Source organism: Echiichthys vipera (genome assembly GCF_963691815.1).
Source record: "Echiichthys vipera genome assembly, chromosome: 5".
NCBI lineage: Eukaryota > Metazoa > Chordata > Actinopteri > Perciformes > Trachinidae > Echiichthys > Echiichthys vipera.
The window spans coordinates 5,435,672-5,446,328 of record NC_139830.1 but is presented as its reverse complement, the minus strand read 5'-3'; the positions used below and the strand labels follow the sequence as shown (position 1 = coordinate 5,446,328).

Here is a 10,657-nt window from a genome sequence, read left to right as displayed (position 1 = left end):
GATGGAGCGGACGTGGTGATCAAAGGAGAGCGTGGGGTCCAGGATAACACCAAGGTTGCGTGCAAGGGGGGAGGGAGAAATGATTGAGCTGTCAATGGTAAGTGAGATGGGTCCGGTTTTGTTTAAAGTGGATTTGGTGCCAATGAGGAGGAGTTCTGTTTTGTCGCTGTTGAGTTTGAGGAAGTTATGGGACAGCCATGTTTTTATTGCAGAAATGCAGGTTTCAATGTGGTTGAGTGGAAGATTTTGGGTGGGTTTGGTGCGGATGTAGATCTGGGTGTCGTCAGCATAGCAGTGGAAATCGAGGTTGAGTGAGCGGATGAGGTGACCAAGGGGGAATAGGTAGCATATGAAGAGAAGGGGGCCAAGGACTGAGCCTTGAGGGACCCCCTGCGAAACAGGAGAGAGGGTGGATGTGTGGCCGGAGAGGGAGACGAACTGTTGCCTGTTGGTGAGGTAGGAGGTGAGCCAGTCGATGTTGGCACTACATAAGAAGTCAGAGGATCAAAAAAAGTTTTTAAAATTCATCCTTTTGGGGATCATGAATGAACCCTGTACTACATTTCCAAACACCATCCAATAGTTGTGAGGATATTTCAATTTTAAAAAATAAGGATCACCAAAGTCAGTAGGATTCATCATGTGGGGAAATCAATGCCTGTACTAGATTTTTGAAAAGATCATCCCAATTTGGTCCAGACATTTCACTCAACACCAGAACTGCCAATTGGCTGGTGGTACAAGAGGAAAAGTCAGAGGATCACTAAAGTTATTTGGATATGTTGTCTGGGAGCCGTGAATGTCTGAACAGAATCCATCTAATACAGTCAGATATTTCAGTTTGGACAAAAGTGATGGACAGACAAGAAACTTTGAAATTCTGGATGTACATGCGGCGAAAACTTGCTGCCGTCGCCCTTGCTAAAGCTCTCTGCTTTCTTTGAAAACTCTTCACTGAATATTCTCGTATAGACGCGTGTTGTGTATTTTCATTACTTTCAAGAATCCTTGGGCAAATGTCCTCAGATCTGCCGCCAATAACTTCTCAACTCAAACACGTTCACATCTTTGTCTCCAAAGTTGCTGCCCATCAATCTTCGCTCGCTTTCCCCTCTCCTTTATCTCCCCTCTCTCCGTCTTCGTTGCGCCAAGCTCTGTTTTCACATGTTTGTTTTGTTCTCTGATTCTCATTCATCTCCTGTTCATTTCCATTACTCACAGGAGACCCTGGGGGTGGGGGCGTTTAGTTGTCTGTAGGCCGCGTTGCAACCGAGAGAGGGTGCTTCTCCCGTAAGTGCTTTTTCATGTTGCCGGGTGTTAGTCTGCGATAGTTTCTGCCTTTGGAATTTGCTGAACCAAAGTTGCGTTTGACGGCTGCACAGACTGTCTTTGACTGTGAACTGAGAGATTTCAAACAGCTAAATTAAGACAAATTCTGTCATGCTGCCTGAATTTGCTCTTGTTTTGTCAGACATCGACATTTTATAGGCCCGCTACGGGTATCGCTGCATACGTGTTGTCCATCAGACGTCCTCAGAAGTAATACCTCGAAGACCAGACACAAGGTCAGTTCTCTGCTGGAAGCCCCTTGATCAATAAATTCAGATGTTTGAGAGGCCATGCCAGGACTTTTTTCCACTAAAGCTTTCAGCTCTCGTTGTTTTCTTCCTCCAGCTTTTTTCTTGTTTTTCAACATCAGATGTTTCCCCATACGTCATCACAGCACTCTTCTTAAATCGTCCTTGACCACAACAAACATGTCAACCAATCACCTGGACAGTTCAGAAAAGAAAACTCTTGATTCCAAATTGGCTTAAGAATCTGGAGATTTAGATTGAAGTGTTTGGATTATGGATTATCATATTGTGTGGATTTAAGAACGCCCTTAGGATCGGCAACACAAAGGACAGAGTAATCATAATGTCAGTGTGAGAGGTGGCCCCATTGTGACTGGCTTAGAGGACCGGCCAGGACGGGTTCTATCTTTTTAAATCAGGAAATTGAATTATGAAACAAATTGACCCAATGAAAAGGGTTGCAGTGACAGTATGGGGCGGCGGGGGTTAAGCCAGTTTGAAGGGCTGGCACTTCACCTAAAGCTTTCCTAATTAGATTGGATGACAAAAGCATTGAAGTTAGCTGTGTGTGTGTGTGTGTGTGTGTGTGTGTGTGTGTGTGTGTGTGTGTGTGTGTGTGTGTGTGTGTGTGTGTGTGTGTGTGTGTGTGTGTGTGTGTGTGTGTGTGTGTGTGTGTGTGTGTGTGTGTGTGTGTGTGTGTGTGTGTGTGTGTGTGTGTGTGTCTGAAGTGGTAGGATTGTTGTCTCTTGACTCGGTCTTCATTTTAGCCCCTTTGTGTTGCTATACGTGTGAGAGGGTTCACTGAATTGAGGCTTGATTGAGACAAATATAGTTTGTTCATTTCTATGAATGATGTAACTGACTCGGCAAGATGGATTGATTCGCATTTGTTCAGCATGTCCATCTGGGAACTCTCGTTTGGAGCTCTGTTGGGAAGGGGCGAAAATACTGGTTGCTGATTGGATAAACCATCTATCTATCACCAACATATGGGCCAAATCAACCAATCAGATCATTGGAGCGTATGGCGTGCGAACAGCGAGGCAAAGCACAGAAAGTAAACAACATGTCTGTAAAGGTATTGTAAAGGCAAACGTATTTGCCGTTTGTGTAATGCAAATGTACGTATGAAAGGCCCAATATGAGGTGCCCGGTCCATAGTCCAACAGAAGGATCCAAGAGAAAGAAGCGCTAGCGTTCGACTTGCTCAATAGCCGCACTCATCTCATCCAAAGTAGCCACCATGTTGTTTACACTGAACAGTCGCTTCTTGTAGCGTCACACTTCGAGTGCCTCAAAACCAACGCTGATTGGTTCGGTCGCTTGGGCAAACTTGGAGCAATGGCCATCCTGATCTCGCGAGGCTATGAATGACGCAAAAATATTAGATGATTCTGCAAAACCCTCGATTACATTCAGTGTCATTCCTTTTCCTAACTCAAGTTCTGTAATATTGGTCTGTCTTCCAATACCAAGTCCAATCCAATAACCGTATTTAGTCAAATGATACAGCTGCCCAATGCACACTTAAGCTGCAACCTGAAAACAACTGCACGATTGTCTAATATGGATGCAGTTCCTACAGTACCAGGCTAGCATACGCCACATTTACAAATAATCTTTGAAATGTATTGTAATTCCAAAGCTATATATCAGTCCTTGATCAACTCAACAAGTATCCAAATACTGGATGGATCTTTTTCTCTCCATTTCTGCAGTATTTCGACACATAAAATGGATCATGTGCTGGAAAGCCTGGGAGACCATTTTCTTGGGCCATCTCCCTGAGAAGTGGAAAAGAGAGGCTTTCCTGACAGAGGTGTTGAATTGTGCTGATTTTGTTAAGAGAGAGGCAGCATTCCAGTCAAATCATGGCCACTACCTGAACCTTCAACACGACTCCACTTACGCTGGTTAGCCAAGTGAAGCAGACAGCCAGCTTTTCCTTTCCATGTGACCTGCACTCTCAAACTCCCTGTCTGGAATTCTCCCTCTCACTTTTTCTGTCCTCCTTTTTTCGTTCGCAGTCAGGGCTGCATTTAGCACTTTACTTTGTCCTCCTCTGCGTCTGTTTCTTTCAGCAACCCTCCCCTCTTCTTCTTTTTAAGCCACATTAGCAGAATCCCCAGAGGATGATCCCCTGACTTTCCTTTTCTTGCACCACCGTGAGGATGGATAATACGTAAAGTGAAATATCTTGAACACTAATTTGCTGTTTCTAGGGTCAAGAATAAACACCCATGCTCAAATAACCCTTGTGTATACATGCATGCTTTATAAATGCACTCTTTAGTTTATTTCATTTGTTTTGAACATTAAAAAACGCCATTCCAGAAAAACAAATTGATCAAACTCAGCCTTGCTTTTTTTTCATCTTCCCCTCAAAGCTTGCCAACAATCTGCGAAGGAGGCACACTTTCCCTTCGAGGCAGATAAACATCTCCCACCACAAACTTCAGAGCTTTAATGTATGCATGCCTTGCGTTGGTGATTTCTCAGGAAATGTGTAAAACACCATTTGGCTTAAAGTTGGCTCCAGCTCCGTTTCTAAAACGGTCCTTTCTCCCTCCCCCCCCTCTCTCTCCTGGGCCCTTATCAAAGACTCAGGACAATCAGTGGTTTATCGCTGCTGGAAGTGAGTGCAGGAAGCAGATGTTGTTCTGATTAAACACACACACACACACACACAAACGCACTGCTCCAAATGACTGGCGCTCGCGGCTGCTCCAAGGCCGGAGAGGAGTTGAGGGCCAAGTCTTGGAGTCCAGAGTCATGATATCTGCTGAGCGTGTGCTGCACATGGGGACATGTTGCCAACTGAGCGTGTGTTTAGGTAACATGGAGCGACTGCAAAATAGAAAGCGAAAACGAGGCCAAGAATCTGCTCGATGTGCTACATTGGCCTCTTCCCTGTGTTGTGTAACCCCTCCATTATGTGCAATCACAAAAAGCAGTAATCAATGCACGATAGTTAGGTAATCGGCTCTCCTCTACAGACATAATGACTGCAATAACTGATGACAGCGCTGATGGCCTTTGGATCAGACGCTCCGGTGTATGTGTGTGAATGAATGAGAGGCAGGGAGATCATCATATGGTTTCTACTTTATTAAGAATGCACGTTGGCACCCCTTTATTTTCTTCACTTTAGGCTATTATTTTACAAACTAGATATAAAAGGACATAAATAAATGACATAAGTTACATGTACCTAGAGCTCCTTGACCAAAAACAAAATGAAACAAACAAGGCCGAAAAAAAACGAAACAAAACAAAACAAAATGATCATGTCGACGTAAAAAGTACAAAAAAAAAGATCGAGAGAATGTTAGATCTACATGGCTAGATCATATGGCATCGGAAGGCATACAATGACAAACATTAACTCTTGCATTTTGTTATTTTTTTTCTTTTTTCTTGTTTCAAATCGTCCAACATTTAAGCAAAGGAAAAAAGTATTTTACAGTACATTCTGGTTTCCTTCTCCTTTCCATATTCTTGCATATTTCCAAACAGGTCCTTTTTTTTCGATCGATAAAAACCCAAAAGAACAACGCGTTGCCAAAGAAACGGAAAGAGCAGTAGAGCTGTATTAAGGACGGAGGTGTTGTTGTATTACATGAAGCGTCATTTACCAGTTTAAAACATTCGCTTAAGTATAGTTTAAGGAGATAAAGGAACAAAAAGAATATAGTCCATTGGGTTAAACCTGTAGCTGTATGATGTGCTGTGGAAAATAATCAAAAATAACCAACGCTTTTCCCTTTAAACACCTTTCCCTCACTTCTCTGATCCTTTGTTGCGTACAGGGGCGTCGTTTAAACACTTCCCATTTCCACAGGGAGAGATGGTTCCGACGTTTTCTCTGAGCTCGGAGAGTCCAAACTCGTGTCTGTGTTCGCTGTGTTTCTATGTAATGGAGGCTTTTAGTCACACTCGCCTCCGTCTCGGTGTGTCCATTTGCAAGCCGCCGTTACTGCCAAAGGAGACATGGGTCGCATTCCAGAAAGCTCTTTAATAAATGCTGTTACCGAGTAGAGGCGCAGGACAGGAGCGACACACCTCACATCGTTTTTTTAGACGACACAAAAGCGAAAAAGTCCAGGGTTTCTCTTTTTCATGTCCAAAGCAATACATCTGTTATCTTCTCTTCCTCCACAGTGGCATGAAAACAGACACAATTACTGATAGTACTTCAAAAACGTCACTCATACAGCTACACACACACACACACCCACACACACGCGTGCACACATCACATTCGCACGCTCAAATCAAACGTTTGTTACTTGACATGCAACAGAACAGAAAAAAAAACAAAAAAACAAACAGAATAAATCACCAAATAAAAATGAAACTTTCAACATAAAAGTACAATATCTGCTGGAGCAGGGCTTCTCGATTATATTACATTCTTCGTATTGTCTCTTTTTTTTTAAGCTGTTAAATCATTCATAGTAATTCCAGTACGTCGCTGGATGGCCACAAGAGCCCGGTGGCTAGTTTGTCAAGTTGACGTGTTGTGACGGCGGACGTCCCGGACGCTCTGGGATGGATTTGTCATCTCTGTGTGTTTGGAGGAGACTCCAAGGAGAGGAGGGGAGAGCAGGAGGAGGAAGACAAAGAGGAAGAGTTCTGGTTGTGGCGAGCAACACCGGGATCCTGTTTGTGATGGACGGCAGCAGCTGGGGAGAAAGAAAGGGAGGGAGGAAAAGAGAGGGCTGCATCAGTCATGGTGGTTTTGAATATAAACAATTTCTGCTTGGCATCCAGTCCTGACCAACAATGCTGCTCTCCAGCTCCGGCCCGACGGAACATTCGACTCATCTGCTAAACAAAGCCGAGTGCCAGAGCCGGAGCATCCAGAGACTGCGAGCGGCCGCCCCACAGGGGGAAATATGGATTTTGTGGCAACGGCGTATTAACTTGTGTGCACCACATGCTGCTCTGTGTACATTATATATGAAACATGCCCTTGACTTATTGGAACACGTCAAACACATGCAAATAGACATTTAACCAGCTTGTGTATTAGATGAATACTATAGATTCAGCAGCCAGTGTGACCGCACAATGCTTTTTAGCCGTGCCGATGTAAATCTTTGCACATTTCTCAAGAAGGAATATGATTCATTATAGCACATTTCATATTAAATATAGGAGAAGAAGAAGAAGAAGAAGAAGAAGAAGAAGAAGAAGAAGAAGAAGAAGAAGAATTCCTTTGTTAGTCCCGCAACGGGGTAATTCGATTTATATAGTGTTTTAAAAAATCTCTGTGCAGTATTTTTGTATTGCATGAACTAAATGCTTTTATACTGAACTCATTTTACTGTTTTATACTTCTTTCCAATAATTAGTCTACTTATATGATATCATTTGGATGGAGAATATATTAGTAAGCCTTCGATATAATTAAATACCACTCACCAGTAGAGCGTAATTATTATGGGATTAATCAATTTGTCAGTCAACGGAAAATGAATATGCAACTATTGTGATTGTGAGTACTTGTGTCGGTCATTGTTAGTGGAAAAACGTATGATCCCCCTGATATGTGATGATCATATTTCATATAAATCTATAAATAGATCATCTCTGGGTCAGATAGAACAAGTTGTTTGAAATCATCCCAGTGGCCCTGGGGAATAATAATGGTGACTTTCTCACGTTTTATGGACAAAACCATTAAGTGAGAACATAATAAATAAGGCAGATTAATAAGCATAATTGTTGGTTGCAGTGCTGTTTGACGCCATCACAAACTACAGCCTCCAAAATGACCATCAACTTCAATTTCAAACCTCACACCTAAATAACAGAAAGATAAAAATTATTTTGATGGATGATATGATAAGACTGTTGCATTTTAGACCGCATTAGCATTTGGCTACACCTCATCTCATCTTCAGCCTCTTATCTGGGGTCGGGTCGCGGGGGCAGCAGCTTTAGCAGGGGACCCCAAACTTCCCTTTGGCTACTCCAAACTTCCCTTTGGCTACTTTGGCTAATTTGGCTACTCCTACAAAACATAATTAACTGGCAACTACTTGTATAAAATAAATCAAATCAATCAAATCAATCAGTGCCATCACATGAATTAAACTAATTATGTAAGTGGGTGAGGTCTTAAAGTTTATGTGCATTAATTATTATTGTCTACTCAGAAAATCCCAATATGTAAATCTGGCCTTGTATTGACCATAAAGGGAGAAAAATATGTATTCGATACTGAATGAAAATTACACTTTATGTCACCGTGACAACATGTCGGCTCGCTGGCTCAAGAGAAAGTGCCGCACAAAAGCACCTTCACCTGGAAAAGTGTTCCCCCGAGCTCCGGTGGGCTCCGTTTGGCTGATTGGGAGTCAGCGGCTGATTAATTCTGCTCATTAACATGCCAGCAGCATCAGGCCCACAGACTGATCACAGACCAGTGGCTATTGATCTGCTCGGACTGCCTGAGGTGGCGCGACCCACTTGTTAATTAACACAGTTTCTAGAGCTGAGGGGCCGGTGATGAGAGGAGGGGTAATGAATCTTTCAGGCACTCTGTGACTAGACGTAGTTGATATTAGAAACATATTGCAATAATAAAGGGAGGTTTAATCCAATATCTTTGTTTTTTTTTCTTCAATAGGGCTTTTGGGGCTTTGCAGAGTCTAAGTAATAAAAACTACTATTGATCCTCACCTTAATGGTAGTTGGTGTAATCCTCCGTGTATTTTCTTGTTTCTTTTCTTGGCACCGATGATGCTGATGATTCTGATTCATTCTGCATCCATTCTGCCTTTGTTGCATCCTTTTGTCCTCCCATAAAAATCCTGCCAATTACATTCCTTCGTGCTCGCGTCCAATTTAGACAGCCGATGCAATGGGTCCAAACAGCGGTCCGTCAAAAGTGGCGATGGAAGAGTTGGGTGGGTTCTGCAGTAGCGGGTGGGGGCTGGGGCTTTGATTCAGGCGAGGATATGAATGGAAGAATCCAAACTGTGTGTTTATCCGAGGTGTAGGAGGGCATTTTTGGGGAAGACAGGGGAGTGGGAAGGCTCCTCTGGAAGATCAAAGACATTCTCAGCAACGTCCTGAGGGCAACAAAATACAGCGTTCTGGGAGAAAAACAAGGCCAGAACAGAGCAAAAAAACACAAAAAGCTCCTCAAAATAGGCCCTCCCCTGCACCGCCATCTCCCCTCGGAATCCAACCCTCAACCTCTCAGAGATTCACTGTTTATACACGACGGTCAGGATCCTCCATTTTGTCTGCGAGATATCAAACGTATCCAGCTGAGAGAGAGAACAATGGTGGCCGGGGCAGCCTGTGTGAGTCCCACAGAAACAATTCATGTACAATAAACACAGTCACAGGAAATCAAAAAAATCTGCTCCGCGGATTATTCCAGAAAGAAAGTTCCAGAAACAACACTGCCCAAGAGGAGGAAGAAAGGTACAATTCCCCCCATCCCTCGCTTTTTCCTTCCAGACCATTAAAGGCACTCCAGATTGGCCTCTCGGAAGCACTTTTCCAGCCGTCCCTCCATCTATCCGTAAAGGCTGTAGACAGAAGCGTCCCGTTCTCCAAAACAACAAAAAAAAAAAGGGCAAGGTAAAGGTCTGATTTCTTTTTAAAAAAGTGCCATTTTCACCACTTTTTTTTTCTTCATCAACATCAACTTCTTTTCTTCTAGATCCAATTTAAAGTGCACGGATGAGGTAAACTATTTCTCCATAGTTTATTTGTCTCTTTTTTTTAAATATTTAATCTTTTTTTTTTTGTTATTTATTTGTTTTTTTTTTATTTCATAAGAAACGAAGTCGTTCTGCTTCCTTTTTCCTCTTTCTCTCTTTGTTTAAATCTCTCAGACGGGAACCATTCTGCCCTGCATCTGTTGCATTTGGGACAGCATTCCCTGGACGTTGGTCAGGATCTTGTTCTGGTGTGCTGCCGAGGTGATGCCCATGCGAGCCATGTCCCTGCAAAGAATGGGGGGAAAAAAGAGGCCTTTTTTTAGGAGCGGGGACAACAATAACAAACACATGTAGGCCTGATCCACATGATGAATTTTACAGCCATCCAGTGGAAACTGGCCTGACAGCTTAACTGCTGTTTAAGGAATTGCACTTGCCAACACAGCAATCCTAATCCTGTAATCTTAATAGCTGAAACATGAAAATATTACAGACAAGTGACGGAAACTGAGAAACATTTAACACATGTAGACTTAGCAAAATATTTCACAATTTGACATTTATGGGAATACACTTACACTGTATTTGCTTTCTTGCTGAGAGTTAGATGAGAAGAAGACTGACCAATCTCACATCTGTACTCCTTTACATTACTCATTTCTATAAGTGTATGAATTAATGAACAAAAACATGTTGCATTGAATTGCTAGGCAGATAATGTCCGTTGAACAGAGCTGGGCTAGCTGTTTCCTGTTGTTATAAGCTAAGCTAACCAGCTATTGGTTTCAATCTTTTCATCTCACTCTCAGCAGGAAATATTGAACTATTCCTATTTTCTCTAATGAAGGAATCATATCTTTCAATTTATTTTCAAATATGTAAGTAAAATTGTAATTCTTGTGTTCCTCGTCTTAACCTGAGTCTGAGCAATTCTCGGTTTAGAAGAAGAAGAAGAAGAAGAATTATTCCTTTATTCATCCCGCAATGGGGAAATTCAATTTTCACTCTATTTTTTCATTTTTACACACACACAGGCCCGAAATACACACACAGGACCTATATACATGCAACTAATGGAGAGATGTTAGAGCGAGGGGGCTGCCAGTGACCAGCGCCGGAGTTCAGTGCCTTGCTCAACAGCACCTCGGCAGTGCCCAGGAGATGAACTGGCACCTCTCCAGCCACCAGTCCACGCTCCATTCATGGTCCACACAGGGACTTAAACCAGCGACCCTCCAGTTCCCAGCCAAGTCACCTATGGACTGAGCTACTGCCGCCCCCTAAAACTACTGCCGCCCCTTTAGGGCCTGATTATTTCTTTTTCTAAATGTTTTAAGTGAGACTACATGTCCCACTCCATTCACATGCTGTAAGAAACGTTTTTCGCTGTGCTGC

The 10,657-nt window shown here is 42.8% G+C and overlaps 1 protein-coding gene across 1 annotated transcript in view; it reads right to left on the bottom strand.

The window, feature by feature from the left end:
* Positions 1-4,733: 4,733 nt before the first annotated feature.
* LOC310947469 (ephrin type-A receptor 4) overlaps positions 4,734-10,657 on the bottom strand; it is a 57,149-nt gene continuing 51,225 nt past the window's right edge. The window contains exons 17-18 of the mRNA XM_083914257.1: positions 8,268-9,547; positions 4,734-6,262 (exon numbers count right to left, since the gene is read on the bottom strand). Coding sequence (XP_083770383.1) covers positions 9,433-9,547 — 115 coding nt within the window. The 3' untranslated portion in view covers positions 4,734-6,262; positions 8,268-9,432. The remainder of the gene's footprint in view (positions 6,263-8,267; positions 9,548-10,657) is intronic.